The sequence below is a fragment of the Scyliorhinus torazame genome, chromosome 9 (genome assembly GCF_047496885.1).
Source record: "Scyliorhinus torazame isolate Kashiwa2021f chromosome 9, sScyTor2.1, whole genome shotgun sequence".
Lineage (NCBI taxonomy): Eukaryota > Metazoa > Chordata > Chondrichthyes > Carcharhiniformes > Scyliorhinidae > Scyliorhinus > Scyliorhinus torazame.
Genome location: NC_092715.1, coordinates 15036379 through 15055831, shown reverse-complemented (window position 1 = coordinate 15055831; position 19453 = coordinate 15036379). Strand labels below are relative to the sequence as shown.

Below are 19453 nucleotides of genomic sequence, written 5' to 3'. Positions count from 1 at the left end.
AGGGCAGAGTGCTTGCAAGAGACAGTGTGGGATTGGATGAGGTTTGGTCATTTCTGGTGCAGATAGGGAGGTCCACGAGGAGCTATTTCGAGTGGGTCAAATCGACAGGTGAGGAAGGTGCAGATGAGGACACGGTGGGTGTGAGGTTTTCGACTGCACGCCGCACAAGGTGCAAACCGCGACTCAGCTCCATCTGCAAACTTCCTCTCCGCCTCCACACCTACTCGAGCCCGGCAGGAGGAGCAGAGACGCAACTGAGGAGGGCAGACGCATAACAGGAGGAAATGGCGGACATTGATGAGCAATGCCTCATCATCCCATTACCGTTAATCTATATGTAATGAGAATGGGGATTGAGAATAAGACTGTCTATGTTGAATCACTCAGCCAAAAGACCCCGTGTTGTGCTGACAGAATTAATCTCGTTCAGGCAGAATCAGAATCATTGAATGATACATAAAGAACAAAGAACAAAGAAATGTACAGCACAGGAACAGGCCCTTCGGCCCTCCAAGCCTGCTCCGACCATGATGCCCGTCTAATCTAAAATCTTCTACACTTCCGGGGTCCGTATCCCTCTATTCCCATCCTGTTCATGTATTTGTCAAGATGCCCCTTAAATGTCACTATCGTCCCTGCTTCCACCTCCTCCTCCGGTAGCGAGTTCCAGGCACCCACTACCCTCTGTGTAAAAAACTTACCTCGTACATCTCCTCTAAACCTTGCCCCTTGCACCTTAAACCTCTGCCCCCTAGTAATTGACCCCTCTACCCTGGGAAAAAGTCTCTGACTATCCACTCTCTCTATGTCCCTCATAATTTTATAGGCCTCTATCAGGTCGCCCCTCAACCTCCGTCGTTCCAGTGAGAACAAACCGAGTTTATTCAACCGCTCCTCATAGCTTACGCCCTCCACACCAGGCAACATTCTGGTAAATCTCTTCTGCACCCTCTCTAAAGCCTCCACATCCTTCTGGTAGTGTGGCGACCAGAATTGAACACTATACTCCAAGTGTGGCCTAACTAAGGTTCTATACAGCTGTGTGGCCTAACTACATCTTGGAAGAAGGCCATTCGGCCCATTGTTTCTGTCCTGGCTCTCTGAAAGAGCTGTCCAATGAGTTCCACTCAACTCCGCTCTTTCCCTATTGGCCCTAACATTTTCCTTATTTAAGTATTTATCTAATTCCGTACAGAATTTATTCCCAGAATCCTGTCAGGCAGCGCATTGAAATCCTAATGACTCGCTGTGTAAAAAACAAATTCTCCTCGTATCACCTCTGGTTTTTTTGTCTTCAATCTGTGTCTTTGGTTCCTGCCGCTTCTGGCACTGCAAACAACTTCTTCTCATTTATTCTTTTAAAACACCTTCCTGATTATGAATACCTCTATTAAATCCCCGCTCCGCCTTCACTGCCCAGCTTCTCCATATCACTGAAGTTCCTCATCCCGGGTACCCTCTCTCCTTTGTTATGGGCCAGGGTTTGGAGAACCCCAAAGTGTATCATGGAGTTCACCTGACCCACAACTTTTAATAGACTGTGGTATGGGGAGCACATGGCCTGCTCTACAGGTGTGGTACAGCAGAAATGGAAAAGTATTTTTTAATGCAAAACAATGTTTATTCTATGAACTCAAGTTAACCTTTCTAAAACAAACAGTGAACATCTTAGCAACCAGTAAATCAAATACACCCCCGAAAGAATACAACACTAAGTCACCTGTATGCTGTCCTTTTAACACCCAGAAGTCTTAACAAACCTTTAAACAGAAGCACATCAGGGTTTACATTCAATACTGAAAACATTTATAGTTCTGAATTCACCAAATGATGAAGAGATAGTCCTTCATGGCAGAGAGATCAACAGTACAGCTGCTTTGTCCGACTTCAGTTACAACACACTGAAAAACGAAACCAAAAAGACAGACACACCCAAGCTTTTCTCAAAGTGAAACTAAAAAGCAGAACCAGAGCTCAGCTCCACCCACACTCTGACATCACTGCAGTAACATGAGCAGCCAAACATTTCTTCAAGCGATATTCTCATTACACCTCCCCCCAAGAAAAAAAACCCCCATCAACTTCAGGATGGTTTCATTTTTCACCTTTTCACTATCCTTTAAGAAATGCACACAGTAAATATACATTATCGTTTAAAAAAAAACAACACACGCAAACAGGTATAATAATATAGTCCATTTTTTGTTCTGCTCTTCTTCCTCCAACCGAAATTGCTTCCGTTTATCACATTCGTGACAAAGCATCGGCTATCACATTTTCCCGTCCTGCCACATGTACTATTTTTAAATGAAAGGGCTGTAACAATAAACTCCAGCGAAGCAGCCTTGCATTGTTATTCCGGAATCGCTCCAAAAACATCAAAGGATTATGATCCGTATATATAATGGTGTCAGACGGATTGCTGGTCACAAATGTGAAAATGTTTCAAAGCCAGCACCAAACTCAAAGTCTCCTTCTCAATCGTCGAATACTTTTTCTGGTGAGAATTCAATTTCCTTGAAAAATAACCAATAGGCCGCCTATTGTAGAAGCACCGCACCTACGCCCACATCGCTCGCATCAACAGCCACTTTGAATGGTTTGGTATAATTTGGGATGACTAAACACAGGAGCAGTGGTTAACACAGCCTTCAGGCCGTCAAATGCCTGTTGACACCCCGCTGTCCACTGGAATTTGTTACGCTTCTTGAGCAAGTCCGTCAGTGGAACGACCACGCTGCTAAAATTTGGTACAAATTTCCGGTAAAATCCACTTATGCCAAGAAATCGCATTATTTCCCGTTGTGTAGAGGGTATCGGAAACTCCCCAACAACTTTCGTTTTCACACCCGTGGGACCAGTCAACCCTGTCCGATTGTATGGCCCAGGAATGTGACTTGGGCTTTTCCAAATTCACTTTTGGCTAGGTTTATCACCAAACCCGCCTCCTGAAGTCGATCGAATAACTCCATCAGATGTTTTAAATGGTCTTTCCATGTCTGGCTGAAAACTACCAGATCGTCGATGGATACCGCACAATTGGGTAATCCTGAAACGACGTTGTTAGTTAACCGTTGAAATGTGGCTGGGGCGTTTTCCATGCCAAATGGCATAACATCTGGAGTCACAAAAGCTGAAATCTCCTTCGCCCTTTCGGATAAAGGTCCCTGCCAGTAACCTGTAAGTAAATCCAATTCCCGTACTAGCCTCCCCGAACAGGCGCCGGAATGTGGCGACTAGGGGCTTTTCACAGTAACTTCATTTGAAGCCTACTTGTGACAATAAGCGATTTTCATTTCATTTCAATTTGGAAATAAAGGCCGACTGTCCCACTTTCTCAATGCAATCCTCCAAACGTGGGATAGGATAAGAGTCCGTTCTTGTAACTGCATCAACCTTTCTATAGTCCAGACACAACCATTGGGTACCGTCTGGTTTAGGTACCATCACTATGGGTGAGCTCCATTGGCTGCAACCCACTTCAATTATGCCATTTTTAAGCATACCCTCAATCTCTTTGTTAACCTGTACCAATTTTGAAGGATTAAGTCTATACGGATGTTGTTTGACTGGAACAGCATTTCCCACATCTACATCATGTATAGCCATTTTAGTACTTCCCAATTTATCTCTACAAACTTGCCCATGTGATATCAATAACTCTTTCAGGTCAGTTCGTTTTTCCTCTGGAAGATAACTCAACAATTTATCCCAATTTTTAAGAACATCCTCATTTTCCAATTTAATTTGAGGTATGTCAAATTCACAGTCATCTGGATTTGATTCGTCACTTTGAGTTAGAATCATTAAAACCTCCTCCTTTTTCTCTCCTTCCCTTTCAAAGTACCTTTTAAGCATATTCACATGACACACTCGGTGAGTCTTCCTTCTATCTGGTGTTTTTACCACATAATTCACCTCACTTAATTTCCTTTCAATCTGATAAGGTCCACAAAACCTAGCTTTTAAAGGCTCACCTACCACTGGTAACAACACTAAAACTTTATTGCCACTGGCAAAACTACAAACTTTGAATTTCTTGTCTGCTACCCGTTTCAACACATTTTGTGCAACTTTCAAATGTTGTCTCGTCAATTCACCTGCTCTATTTAATCGTTCCCTAAAATCTGACACGTAATCCAATAAATAATTTCCGATTTCTCACCCACCAATTTTTCCTTAATCAATTTAAGTGGTCCTCTTACCTCACGACCAAAAATTAGTTCAAAAGGACTAAATTTGGTTGGCTCATTAGGTGCATCCCTAATTGCAAACAGTACGAATGGAATTCCTTTATCCCAATCCTCTGGATAATCATGACAATAAGCACTCAACATTGTCTTTAATGTCTGATGCCACCTTTCTAACACTCCCTGCGATTCTGGATGGCACACAGTTGATTTAAATTGTTTTATTCCTAAGCTATCCATAACTTCTTTGAATAACTTTGAGGTAAAATTTGATCTGTGATCCAATTGTATTTCTGAGGATAGTCCATACCTAGTAAAGAATTTAAGTAACTCCTCCACAATTGTTTTAGCTGTAATATTACGTACTGGAATGGCCTCTGGAAACCTAGTAGATACATCCATTATAGTCAAAAGATATTGATTCCCACTTTTTGTTTTAGGAAGCTGTTCTACACAATCAATTAGGACCCTTGTAAAAGGTTCCTCAAATGCTGTAATGGGTATTAAGGGTGCTGGTTTTATCACTGCTTGAGGTTTCCCTATCACTTGACATGATTGACAAAATTTAACTACATCTTTATGTAGTCCAGGCCAATAAAATTGTTTCTGGATTTTAGCTTGAGTTTTCCTTATCCCCAAATGACCTCCCACTGGTACCTCATGTGCAACTCGTAACACCTCCTTTCTATACCCTACCGGCAATACTACTTGATGAACTTCTGCCCACTTTTCATCCGCCTGCATGTGTAAAGGTCTCCATTTTCTCATCAAGACATCACTTTTACGGTAATAACACTCTGGTATACACTCAGGTTCCTCTTCCGTGTATGCTTTCTGATACATCCGTTTTATTTCTATATCTTTTTGTTGTAACTCCGCCAATTTTCCCGAAGTAAAAATATCCGCCTCATCCTCCACCTGTTCTTGTTCTTTTTCAACCATCTGGTCAAAAATCGTTTCTGATAATTGCACTTCAACTTCATCTTCACTCTTTGATTTCTCCTCTTGTCTTAACCTGCAACTTTGTTACTACACAATCCGGAAAAATCCCAGGATATTCATCCTTCAACACTTCAGTTGACTGATTTTCCACTGGCGTATCAACCACAGTAGGCATTACTCCCACCTGCGATCCAGCTATATCATTACCCAAGATAAACTGTATTCCTGGACAAGATAGTTTCTCTATTACTCCTACTACCACTTCACCACTCTTCACTGGACTTTCCAACCTTACCTTATATAATGGAACGCTACTCCTCGCACCCTGAATTCCACATATTACCACCTTTTCTGGCAACATTCTTCCCAACCTACATAACTCCTCATCTCTTACCATTAAAGATTGACTAGCTCCCGTAAGTCTTAAAATTGGACTTCTTACCTGTTCCTCCTGATACACATGAGTAAACTTTACCCACACAAGTAAATTCTTTAAAGACATCTGGCACCTTCTTATCAATCATCTCTTGATCCGGCTGTACAATCTTTTGCACCTCCTTCGCTTTCCTTGGGATTTCCTTTACCACTCTAACAAACCCCACTGTCTTATCCTGTTTTACCACATCAGCCTTCCCAGTGCTTTTCTTAAACCACCAACACTGTGACTTTACATGGCCTAGTTTATTACAGTGAACACATCTGAAACTTTTCATGTCTCTTCCACCCTCCTGGATTTCTTTTTTAATCTGAGGTACTCTCTCTTTATTGTCTCCCATCAGATCACCTTTACCTTTACCACTTGAGTATTTCTCATGTCCCCAGTTTCTATCCCTCACCGGCTGTAACTGATGTCGGAAACCAATCTTTGATTTATGAACTAATTCATAATCATCTGCCATTTCTGCTGCTAATCTTGCAGTTTTAACTTTCTGTTCTTCCACATGAGTTCTCACAACATCAGGAATTGAATTTTTAAACTCCTCCAAAAGTATAATTTCTCTGAGAGCTTCATACGTTTGGTCTATTTTCAAAGCCCTATCACAATTACTCTGTTTGAGCCTTTCAAACTCTATGCATGTTTGACCAAATTCTTTCCTTAAATTTCTAAACTTTTGTCTGTAGGCTTCAGGCACTAGCTCATATGCATCATTCTCAAGACACCATGGCCTTGAGGTTGAAGATAGGAGATCAATCTGCAACCCCTGACTGGCTGATCCAATCCTCCCCTCCTTCTCTGAAGGTGTTGTTCCTCCCCGCCTCCTCTCCTCGCTGATGCACATTTTGAAGAGGGACATTCTTCGCTTTAACAGTGAGTTGGGGACATTCACCGTTTGATCCTGTCCCCCATACCCAGCCATGGGCACTCTTATGGCCATTCTCATGGGCACTCTCATGGGCACTCTCATGGGCACTCTCAGTCACTGGGAAACAGTGTGATTCTTATACTCAGCGTGTGGGGGCAAACAGCCCAGAGGCACAAATCATGGTGAGATGCTCCACCTCTGCTCCTGGCGGCCCGTTCCCACCAACCCAGCCCTTACCCATCCCCACACCCAACACTGCGCCTCTAGTTGCACTTAGAACATCATCCTCCAATTAAATCAAAGTGCTTATGAGGGAAGAAACAATTCATTTTCTTGGTAAGTAGATGGTTGACACAGATAGGTCTCGATGTGGGTAACAAGTGTCTGCATGCGGGTGGGATATAGACCCCCCCCCTCCTGCTACACACGCGTGTAAACCCAAATCATCATTGGTACACAACCACTCATGTCCACTGTATGTGCCATGGTCAAATTCGGCACTGCAAAAAGAAATCCTCATTTCATATGGCATTTTTCACAACCATTCTGCCCATCGTATTCATGCTGGCAGAGAACGGGTCATCCACCCGAATTCCATCCCCAGCCCCTGGTGTGTAGCTCTGTGGGTTACAGTATTTCAGATACGTGTCAAAGTATCTCTTCAGATAGCTTGAGGGGTTTCTGCCTCCATCACTCTCTCAGGCAGGGTGAAAACATTACTCCATAAATCCCCTCTTCTCCCAATTACTCTAAATCTCTGCCACTTGTTTATTGACATATCTGCTCAGGGAAATCAGTCCTTCCAACAATCAACTCTATCTGGCCGCTCAGAATTTAATAGATTTTCATTTAATTCTCCTCCGCTCCAAATAAAACACCAGTTTAGCCACAATACAACTACAACAGTGGCCAGTTGGGAGAGAGTTTAGCTCAGTGGGCTGGACAGCTGGTTTATGATGCAGAATGAGGCGAACAGCGCGGGTTCAGTTCCCGTACCGTCCGAGGTCATTCATGATCAGCCGTGATCTGATTGAATGGCAGGGCAGGCCGGAAGGACTGAATTGCCTCCTCCTTATTCCTGTGTTTCTGTGAAGGCCCCTCCTCCTCAACCTTGTCCCTCGCCTGAGGTGTGGCGACCCTCAGGTTAAATCACCACCCGTCAGCTCTCGCCCCTCAAAGGGGAGAGCAGCCTGTGGCAATCTGGGACTGTGGCGAATTTACCTTTTTACTTCACAACAATAACCTTTGCCCGACAAGATGGAAAATTGTTAAGATAAAAGCAAATTGATACGGATGCTGAAATCTGAAACAGAAAACGCTGGACAATCGCAGCAGGTCTGACAGCGTCTGTGAGCGAGAAGGGAGCTGACGTTTCCAGTCTGGATTGTATATGGAAAATTGGGTGGGTTTGCCCCGGCCCCAAAGAGCCGGACAAGTCCTAATCCGGCCAATGCCACCCCATCAGTCTACTCGCAACCATCAACATGGCTCCAAGCAGTTTCTACAACCAATGAACTATTTTTAAAAATGTTGTTATTGTTAGAATGCAGGGAACACCGCAGCCAAATTGCACAGTGCAAACTCCCACAGACAGCAACGAGATGGTGACCAGGATATCTGTTTTGCTGATATTGAGGGATAACTATTTGCCTGCACACTCAGTATCGCGCTGGTGTGTCACCTTTGCTCTTTGTGCTAAAGTCTCTGGATTGGGACTTGCTGATCCCGGGGTAAGGGTGCCAAAACTGGCATTAATTCTGCTCCTCACCCAATGAAATTCTTCACTCCTCTGGAGCCCCAATAAAGCTGAATGTCCTGCACCAAGCGGCCGCAATCTCAGTCTTGCCTCTCAGTAAAAGAAAGCTTTAAACTTACAGTGCTCGTGCGTCCCATTGAGTCTGCACCGGCCCTTGGAAACAGCACCCGACTTAAGCCCACGCCTCCTCCTTATCATCATAACCCAGCAACCCCACCTAACCTTTTTGGACACTAAAGGGCGATTGATCATGACCAATCCACCCAACCTCCACATCTTTGGACTGTGGGAGGAAACCAGAGCACCCGGAGGAAACCCACGCACACATGGGGAGAACGTGCAGACTCCGCACAGACAGTGACCCAAGGCCGGAATTGAACCCGGGTCACTGGAGCTGTGAGGCAGCCCTGCTAACCACTGTGGTCCATCGGCTCATTGGCTTTCCTCACCTCCTGCCAGCCATCCTCACGAACCTGCTCATCGCCTGACTCAGAAGTGACACGGGTTGGGGCAACTGAGTGGAAGCAATGCTTTATTCCTCGAATGTCCCTGAGGAAATTACTGTAGACCAGCCCATTCATTGAGCAAGTATCCTTTCTTTCTTTCAACCCCTCCCTGTATCTCTAACCTCACCCAGCCCTAGGATGGGAATAGAGGGATACGGACCCAGGAAGTGTAGAAGATTGTAGTTTAGTCGGGCAGCATGGTCGGCACGGGCTTGGAGGGCCGAAGGGCCTGTTCCTGTGCTGTACATTTCTTTGTTCTTTGTTCTTTGCAATACCCGCGGTCTCTGAGGCCCTCTAATTCTGGACTCGGCCCAACTTTAATTGCTTCGCCTGGGCGCCAAGCTCTGAAATTTCCTCCGGAAACCCTCTTTGCACAGCTCTCCACATGAAGACATTCCTTCAAATTTACCTCCCCTGTCCTGGCACTTCCTTACGCATGTCCAAATTCTGCTTGATAACCTGTTCTGTGAAATTCTTTACTAAGTTAAAGGAAATACGCAAATATAAGTTGTAATTGGGTACTGGTGGCTACAACAATGGTTTAATAAAAAGTCTGCATGCTGACCTTACAGATCTGTAATACAAACACCCACAGTGGAATTAGATAGCAGATGCCAAGAGAACAATTATTCCTTTTTCAGACATCACCTTTTCCCAAGACACAGGTCAGATTTATCAATATAATGGGAATGATATTAAAATAACTCACTATACCTGGAGGTGCTGGGAGCTCCTTCTCCTGGGTCTGTCGGAAAAGGTCCAAGTTCACCGTTGGCGGTCTGCTGGGTTTCTGAGGTGGGGCTCCCAAGGTCCAAGGAGCAGGCAACGTTTTCCGCTTCGGGGCATTGGGATCTTTCTCACCCTCCCCAGGATCCTGGTTCTGTGCCTTGTTCAGGAACTGGTTCTGCAGTTTCTGGATCTTGTTGGGGCCAGAGGGTGAGGGGGAGGCCTCTTCATGTTTGGGCTTTGGGGGAAAACTCCTTAGGCCCCCAGGCCTCAAGATTTCACTCTTGTTTTCGTTGGTTGTTGCAGTTTTGTCCTCGCTGCTCTGACTCGGGAACCTCGCTTGCTCGTTCACGGGCTTGCGTGCCTTTAAAGGAAAGACCCCAGTCACTCTCCCAGGCCCACTGTCCTCTTTCCCAATGTCCTCTTTGTTTTCTTTCAGTGAGCTGCTAGGTTCATTCCAAGGCTTTAAACCTGGAGCAGGTTTCGGGAATACAGGCTTCAAAGGTTTGTCTTCACTTGTGTTGCCTGCGTAGGAACTTGGTGGCTTTGGGAATTGGGATTTGGGGAAAGCTGGCTTGGCTTCGTGGGAAGTTACAGGATTCAGTGGTTTGGAAAACTGAGATGGTTTGGGAAAGCCAGATCGGACTTCATTTTCTTTGTGCGTATCGCCTGCGTCCGCCGTGGGCCTCAGCCCAAACTGAGGCTTTGCGAATTGAGCCCTCTCATCTCTCTCATCTTTATGAGCATTGAAGGTGTTCAGGGAGGGTTTACTCCCCAAACTGGGCTTTCGAAGTGGTGGCCTACAATCATTGGCTTCCTTCTGGAGTCCCTCAAACTGAGCTTTCAGGGCTGATGGTTTCGGAAAGGCAGCCTTCTCCGAGATCAGGTTGGGCGCGGCCTGGCTGGATTTCTCGCTGAAAGAGCCTGTCGACCTGAGCCCCGGAAACTTGGGAGCCGAGGAGTTCTCAAACCCGGCGGCTTTGCTGGCGACTGAAGACACGTTCCCTTGGGACGAAGAGTGAGGAGTAAACTTGACAGGCCGGGAGCCTATGGAAGATGTTTCCTCCACAGGCTTGTTGCCAAACCTCGCCATCAGGGCTTTCACATCCGACTTTCCATCCTAAAGAATCCCAAGACGAAACAAGTAGAGAAAAATAAATTAGAAGTAACGTTCGTGTGAGAGTGAGCTTAAAAGAAAGGAGGTTTTCTTAGTAGCAGCAAATAGGCTCCCTAATTGGATCATTGCAACAGCGTGACATTTTCAGTTTCCTGTCATTGTAGCAAGAGGCCGACCAGAGTCTTCCTTTGCTGTGGTCTGAACAAACTTTGCAACAATAAATGCAACAGCAAGGTGTGCGCACGTTTTCTAGACTGACATACAGTGGCCACAAGAGCTAGATAGGGGCAGTTCCTTCTGTTTCAAGATCACATTGCAAGATCATTACAGGAACCAGCAACCAAACTGAAACTATGGGATGTCACACGCTGCAGAGTAGACAGAGCCTCCATTGTTTAAGTCCCTCTCCATTTATGGCCACATCCGTTCACATTTTTGCTGACTGTACGATGAAATGTCACTTGCTTAATAATGTGGCCCTCTTGGAATTGTGTATGGACTGGTCCCATGTTTATCTCACTCAGGACACTGTACATCAGTCCTAGGTGTCCTGTTAGCTAAAGCTACATTCTAATCCAGGTTCTAGATCTGTGACAGGGTCCCATTGGTCCCCAGAACACCTGGTTCCAGTCGTGCTCCAGATGACCTACCCCTGAGCCAGAATACTTGGGTACAAGTTCCACTTCAGGGGCTTATGCTCAGTATGGACAGGAAATAGAAAAGTCTGAGAACACGCACTAACAGATTCAAAAACAGCTTCCTCCCCGCTGTTACCAGACTCCTGAATGACTCTCTTATGGACTGAACTGATCTCTCTACGCATCTTCTCTACTGATTAGCACCACACTCCGTGTGCTTCACCCGATGTCTGTGCCTATATCATAGGAAACCATACAAATCATAGAATTTACAGTGCGGAAGGAAGCGATTCGGCCCATCGAGTCTGCACCAGCCCTTGGAAAGAGCACCCTATCTAAGCCCACACCTCCACCCTAACCCCACAACCCAGTAACCGCACCTACCCTTTTGGACACTAAGGGCAATTTATCATGGCCAATCCACCTAACCCGCACATCTTTGGACTGTGGGAGGAAACCGGAGCACCCGGAGGAAACCCTCGCAGACACGGGGAGAACGTGCAGACTCCGCACAGACAGTGACCCAAGCCAGGAATCGAACCTGGGACCCTGAAGTGACAGTGCTAGCCACTGTGCTACTATGCTGCCCACAATATATGTAATACACTTACATTGTGTATTTATCGTATGTCCTATGTTTTTTCACGTATGGATCGATCTGCCTGGACTGTGCACAGAACAATGCTTTTCACTGTACCTCGGTACACGTGACAATAAATCTAAATCCTAAATCCTGAGGGAGCACTGCATCTTTGGAGGTGTCATTTTTCAGGCAGGTGTGGAATCCTCTGTCCCTCCCCAGCTGGACATAAAAGATCCAATTGCAGTATTTTGACGACAGGCAGGGGCATCTGGGTAAATATTCACACCTCAATCAACATCACCCAAGCAGATTATTTGGTCATTATCACATTGATGGTTTTGGGAGCTTGCTGTGCACAAATTCCCTGCTGTGTATCTCACATTACAACAGTGACTACACTTATACTACATTGGCTGCAAATACTACATTGGCTGTAAAGCGCTTTGGGACATCCTGAGGTGCTATACAAATGTAAGTCTCTCTTTCATCTTTTATGTCTGTTATCTCAGAGCGCGTATGGTACCCAGCCAGGAACGTCGTACCAGCCACTCAAGGTGATCGTGCGAGATTGAATGGCCTTGCGAGTTCATCGAGCTGGGCGCGACGAGGAACTTCGATCACGCCCGTAATGTTCCCACATTTGCTAATGACACAAAACTTAGTGGGAATGTGAGTTTGAGGAGGCTGCAAAGAGGTTTCAAGCGGGTTTAGGCAGGCTTTGTGAGTGGACAAGACCATGGCAGATGGAACATAATGTGGAAAAATGTGAAATTGCCCTCTTTGGTAAGAAAGAAACAGAAAAGAAGGGGGCCATTCTCCGAAATGGAGCCCAAGTGTTTGCGCCGTCGTGAACGCCGTCGGCGTTACACGATGGCGCGAAACGGGCACGGGGACGGCCGATTCTGGCCCCCACAGGGGCAAATGCCGCCGATTCTCCGCACCTCGGGGAATCGCGCGCCGGCGTCGGGGCGCATTTGCGCCGGTTCTCCGGGCCGGCGCAGGGCTCGGAGAATCGCCCCCGAAGAGTTTTCTGAAGTGGTGAGAAATTTGGAAGTGTTGTTGGTCAAACGGACCTGGATCTCCTTGTTCGTGAGTCACTGAAAACTGGCACGCAGGTGCATCGAGCAACTAGGAAGGCGAATGGTATGTTAGCCTTTATCGCAAGAGGATTTGTGCACAGGAGTAAAGAAATCTTGCTACAGTTGTCTCGAGTCTTGGGGAAACTGGAGTGCTGTGCACAGTTCAGGTCTCCCGACCGAAGGAAGAATATAGTTGCCATAGAGAGGGTGGGCAACACAGGTTCACTGGACTGATTCCTGGGATGGCAGGATTGTTCTATGGGAGATTGAGGAGACTGCGACTGTTTTGTCTCGAGTTTAGAAGAATGAGAGGTGATCTCATTATGCATACAAAATGTTAACAGCTAGGATGATTTCACTGGCTAGGATCGAGGGCCAGAGAATCAGAGTCGGACATCGAGGATTGAGATCAGGAGCAATCTCTTCATTCAGAACCTGGTGCATCTTTGGAACACTCGGCCGCAGCAGCTATGGAGGCTCCGACACGGAGTATTCTCAAGCCTGATAGAGTTTAATATCAAAGACATCAAGGGATAGGTTGGTTGCGTGGGAAAATGACATTGGGGTGGATGTTCAGCCAGGATCCAGTTGAATGGAAGAGCAGGCTTGAAGGGTCGAATGGCCTATCCCCTTCTCTTTCCCTGTGTTCCCATGCCTCTGCAGAACTCTGCACATTCTTCCTTTCCAGACAATGATCTAATTAACTCTTTAAAGGCAACAGCGCCCTGGCGAGCAGTACTAAACAGCGCCCTGGCGAGCAGTACTAAACAGCGCCCTGGAGAGCAGTACTAAACAGCGCCCTGGAGAGCAGTACTAAACAGCGCCCTGGCAAGCAGTACTAAACAGCGCCCTGGAGAGCAGTAGTAAACAGCGCCCTGGAGAGCAGTACTAAACAGCGCTCTGGAGAGCAGTACTAAACAGCGCCCTGGCGAGCAGTACTAAACAGCGCCCTGGCGAGCAGTACTAAACAGCGCCCTGGAGAGCAGTACTAAACAGCGCCCTGGAGAGCAGTACTAAACAGCGCTCTGGAGAGCAGTACTAAACAGCGCCCTGGCGAGCAGTACTAAACAGCGCCCTGGAGAGCAGTACTAAACAGCGCCCTGGAGAGCAGTACTAAACAGCGCTCTGGAGAGCAGTACTAAACAGCGCCCTGGCGAGCAGTACTAAACAGCGCCCTGGCAAGCAGTACTAAACAGCGCCCTGGAGAGCAGTAGTAAACAGCGCCCTGGAGAGCAGTACTAAACAGCGCTCTGGAGAGCAGTACTAAACAGCGCCCTGGCGAGCAGTACTAAACAGCGCCCTGGCAAGCAGTACTAAACAGCGCCCTGGCAAGCAGTACTAAACAGCGCCCTGGCAAGCAGTACTAAACAGCGCCCTGGCGAGCAGTACTAAACAGCGCCCTGGAGGGCAGTACTAAACAGCGCCCTGGCGAGCAGTACTAAACAGCGCCCTGGCGAGCAGTACTAAACAGCGCCCTGGCGAGCAGTACTAAACAGCACCCTGGCAAGCAGTACTAAACAGCGCCCTGGCGAGCATTACTAAACAGCGCCCTGGCGAGCAGTACTAAACAGCGCCCTGCTGAGCAGTACTAAACAGCGCCCTGGAGAGCAGTACTAAACAGCGCCCTGGCGAGCAGTACTAAACAGCGCCCTGGAGAGCAGTACTAAACAGCGCCCTGGCGAGCAGTACTAAACAGCACCCTGGAGAGCAGTACTAAACAGCACCCTGGCGAGCAGTACTAAACAGCGCCCTGGCGAGCAGTACTAAACAGCGCCCTGGCGAGCAATACTAAACAGCGCCCTGGTGAGCAGTACTAAACAGTGCCCTGGTGAGCAGTACTAAACAGCGCCCTGGCGAGCAATACTAAACAGCGCCCTGGCAAGCAGTACTAAACAGCGCCCTGGTGAGCAGTACTAAACAGCGCCCTGGCGAGCAATACTAAACAGCGCCCTGGCAAGCAGTACTAAACAGCGCCCTGGTGAGCAGTACTAAACAGTGCCCTGGCGAGCAGTACTAAACAGCGCCCTGGCGAGCAGTACTAAACAGTGCCCTGGTGAGCAGTACTAAACAGCGCCCTGGAGAGCAGTACTAAACAGCACCCTGGCGAGCAGTACTAAACAGCGCCCTGGTGAGCAGTACTAAACAGCGCCCTGGCAAGCAATACTAAACAGCGCCCTGGTGAGCAGTACTAAACAGCACCCTGGCGAGCAGTACTAAACAGCGCCCTGGCGAGCAGTACTAAACAGCGCCCTGGCGAGCAATACTAAACAGCACCCTGGCGAGCAGTACTAAACAGCGCCCTGGTGAGCAGTACTAAACAGCACCCTGGCGAGCAGTACTAAACAGCGCCCTGGTGAGCAGTACTAAACAGCGCCCTGGCGAGCAGTACTAAACAGCACCCTGGCGAGTAGTACTAAACAGTGCCCCCTGGTGAGCAGTACTAAACAGCGCCCCCTGGCGAGCAGTACTAAACAGCGCCACCTGGCGAGCAGTACTAAACAGCACCCTGGCGAGCAATACTAAACAGCGCCCCCTGGCGAGCAGTACTAAACAGCGCCCCCTGGCGAGCAGTACTAAACAGCGCCCCCTAGCGAGCAGTACTGAACAGCACCCTGGCGAACTGTACTAAACAGCGCCCCCTGGCGAGCAGTACTAAACAGTGCCTTTTGGCGAGCAATACTAAACAGCGCCCCCTGGCGAGCAGTACTAAACAGCGTGCCCTGGCGAGCAGTACTAAACAGCGCCCCCTGGCGAGCAGTACTAAACAGCGCCCCCTGGCGAGCAGTACTAAACAGCGCCCCCTGGTGAGCAGTACTAAACAGCGCCCCATGGCGAGCAGTACTAAAAAGCGCCCCCTGGTGAGCAGTACTAAACAACACCCTGGTGAGCAGTACCAAACAGCGCCCCCTCGCGAGCAGTACTAAACAGTACCCTGGCGAGCAGTACTAAACAGCGCCCCCTGGCGAGCAGTACTAAACAGCGCCCCCTGGCGAGCAGTACTAAACAGTACCCTGGCGAGCAGTACTAAACAGCGCCCCCTGGCGAGCAGTACTAAACAGCGCCCCCTGGCGAGCAGTACTAAACAGTACCCTGGCGAGCAGTACTAAACAGCGCCCCCTGGTGAGCAGTACTAAACAGCGCCCCCTGGCGAGCAGTACTAAACAGCGCCCCCTGGCGAGCAGTACTAAACAGTACCCTGGCGAGCAGTACTAAACAGCGTGCCCTGGCGAGCAGTACTAAACAGCGCCCCCTGGCGAGCAGGACTAAACAGTACCCTGGCGAGCAGTACTAAACAGTACCCTGGCGAGCAGTACTAAACAGTACCCTGGCGAGCAGTACTAAACAGCGCCCCCTGGCGAGCAGGACTAAACAGTACCCTGGCGAGCAGTACTAAACAGCGCCCCCTGGTGAGGTCTCCCAGCCGCAGTGCCGATCCCAGTCCCGAGCTGAAGCTAATTTAAAAATGGTGATCTAGGTCATGCCCAGTGACGGCGAGATCCTGATCGCGATGTCGTGTGTGATTCCGTTGAATCTCGAGTGATGTTTCGAGCGTCGCAAACCTCGCGAGAGGCTTCTTGCAAGATTCAGCGGCCTGGGTTCGACACCAAATGGGATGCGGGAAAGCAGCAGGCTCGCGCCCATGGATTTTCTTCTATATTTGGCTGGACATCAACCCCTATTGTTCCTTCGCACCGTACCTACCCCCCAGCCAAATTAGTTTCCTCCCCTTTCAACAGCTCGAGCAAACCTAGGTGTTGGGCTTATTGTTACACCCCCAATCTTTAGGCACCCATCCCCTTCTCAAGGGGCATTTAGGGCAGGGCACTAAATGCCGGCCTAGCCAGCGATGGAAGAAACCTCTACCAGAGCAGGAATCAATGGCAAGTCAGAGGCACAGTGCACATCCAGGGCGGACAGTGAGAGTTATGGAAAGCGGAATCCCGGCAGGTAGGCACATGATCATTGGTCGAGATGCCTTGAGCCAAATTGTCACGTGACTGCGTTAGTTAATCCTTATTGTTGCACCATCCCGGAATTGCGAGATTACTGGAACAACTTTGCAAGTGATAGTTGAGCAGCTTTAAAACAACCACATCCGTTAGTAAGAAAACAGGAAGTTCAAATTAATCCTCCACAGTGGGAAAGCTGACTGCCCGAAATACACCCCACGCAACCCCCAGACCCAGACCCCACCCCATGGAGGAGAGGAGCACACAGAGAGTCACACACTGTCCCCGGTGGATTGGTAAGGAGCAGACAGAGAGTCACACACTGTCCCCAGTGGATTGGTAAGGAGCAGAGAATCACACACTGTCCCCAGTGGATTGGTAAGGAGCAGACAGAGAGTAACACACTGTCCCCACTGGATTGGTAAGGAGCAGACAGAGAGTCACACACTGTCCCCAGTGGATTGGTAAGGAGCAGACAGAGAGTCACACACTGTCCCCAGTGGATTGGTAAGGAGCAGAGAATCACACACTGTCCCCAGTGGATTGGTAAGGAGCAGACAGAGAGTAACACACTGTCCCCACTGGATTGGTAAGGAGCAGACAGAGAGTCACACACTGTCCCCAGTGGATTGGTAAGGAGCAGACAGAGAGTCACACACTGTCCCCAGTGGATTGGTAAGAAGCAGACAGAGAGTCACACACTGTCCCCAGTGGATTGGTAAGGGGCAGACAGAGAGTCACACACTGTCCCCAGTGGATTGGTAAGGAGCAGACAGAGAGTCACACACTGTCCCCAGTGGATTGGTAAGAAGCAGACAGAGAGTCACACACTGTCCCCAGTGGATTGGTAAGGAGCAGAGAGAGAGTCACACACTGTCCCCAGTGGATAGGTAAGGGGCAGACAGAGAGTCACACACTGTCCCCAGTGGATTGGTAAGGAGCAGACAGAGAGTAACACACTGTCCCCACTGGATTGGTAAGGAGCAGACAGAGAGTCACACACTGTCCCCAGTGGATTGGTAAGGAGCAGACAGAGAGTCACACACTGTCCCCAGTGGATTGGTAAGAAGCAGACAGAGAGTCACACACTGTCCCCAGTGGATTGGTAAGGGGCAGACAGAGAGTCACACACTGTCCCCAGTGGATTGGTAAGGAGCAGACAGAGAGTCACACACTGTCCCCAGTGGATTGGTAAGAAGCAGACAGAGAGTCACACACTGTCCCCAGTGGATTGGTAAGGGGCAGACAGAGAGTCACACACTGTCCCCAGTGGATTGGTAAGGAGCAGACAGAGAGTCACACACTGTCCCCAGTGGATAGGTAAGGGGCAGACAGAGAGTCACACACTGTCCCCAGTGGATTGGTAAGGAGCAGACAGAGAGTCACACACTGTCCCCAGTGGATTGGTAAGGAGCAGACAGAGAGTCACACACTGTCCCCAGTGGATTGGTAAGGAGCAGACAGAGAGTCACACACTGTCCCCAGTGGATTGGTAAGGAGCAGACAGAGAGTCACACACTGTCCCCAGTGGATTGGTAAGGAGCAGACAGAGAGTCACACACTGTCCCCAGTGGATTGGTAAGGAGCAGAGAGAGAGTCACACACTGTCCCCAGTGGATAGGTAAGGGGCAGACAGAGAGTCACACACTGTCCCCAGTGGATTGGTAAGGAGCAGACAGAGAGTCACACACTGTCCCCAGTGGATTGGTAAGGAGCAGAGAGAGAGTCACACACTGTCCCCAGTGGATTGGTAAGGAGCAGACAGAGAGTCACACACTGTCCCCAGTGGATTGGTAAGGAGCAGACAGAGAGTCGCACACTGTCCCCAGTGGATTGGTAAGGGGCAGACAGAGAGTCACACACTGTCCCCAGTGGATTGGTAAGGAGCAGACAGAGAGTCACACACTGTCCCCAGTGGATTGGTAAGGAGCAGACAGAGAGTCGCACACTGTTCCCAGTGGATTGGTAAGGGGCAGACAGAGAGTCACACATTGTCTCCAGTGGATTGGTAAAGAGCAGACAGAGAGTCACACACTGTCCCCAGTGGATTGGTAAGGGGCAGACAGAGAGTCACACATTGTCTCCAGTGGATTGGTAAAGAGCAGACAGAGAGTCACACACTGTCCCCAGTGGATTGGTAAGGGGCAGACAGAGAGTCACACACTGTCCCCAGTGGATTGGTAAGGAGCAGACAGAGAGTCACACACTGTCCCCAGTGGTTTGGTAAGGAGCAGACAGAGAGTCACACACTGTCCCCAGTGGATTGGTAAGGAGCACACAGAGAGTCACACACTGTCCCCAGTGGATTGGTAAGGGGCAGACAGAGAATCACACACTGCCCCCACTGGATTGGTAAGGAGCAGACAAAAAGTCACACACTGTCCCCAGTGGATTGGTAAGGAGCAGACAGAGAGTCACACACTGTCCCCAGTGGATTGGTAAGGAGCAGACAGAGAGTCACACACTGCCCCCACTGGATTGGTAAGGAGCAGAGAGAGAGTCACACACTGTCCCCAGTGGACTGGTAAGGAGCAGACAGAGAGTAACACACTGTCCCCACTGGATTGGTAAGGAGCAGACAGAGAGTCACACACTGTCCCCAGTGGATTGGTAAGGAGCAGACAGAGAGTCACACACTGTCCCCAGTGGATTGGTAAGGGGC

The 19453-nt window shown here is 48.7% G+C and overlaps 1 protein-coding gene across 5 annotated transcripts in view; it reads right to left on the bottom strand.

Moving 5' to 3' along the window:
• The window catches only part of LOC140429070 (FYN-binding protein 1-like), a 556929-nt gene that overhangs the window by 374394 nt on the left and 163082 nt on the right, over positions 1 to 19453 (bottom strand). For all 5 annotated transcript variants that reach the window (XM_072515618.1, XM_072515617.1, XM_072515621.1 and 2 more), the window contains exon 2: positions 9413 to 10544. In XM_072515618.1, coding sequence (XP_072371719.1) covers positions 9413 to 10544 — 1132 coding nt within the window. The remainder of the gene's footprint in view (positions 1 to 9412; positions 10545 to 19453) is intronic.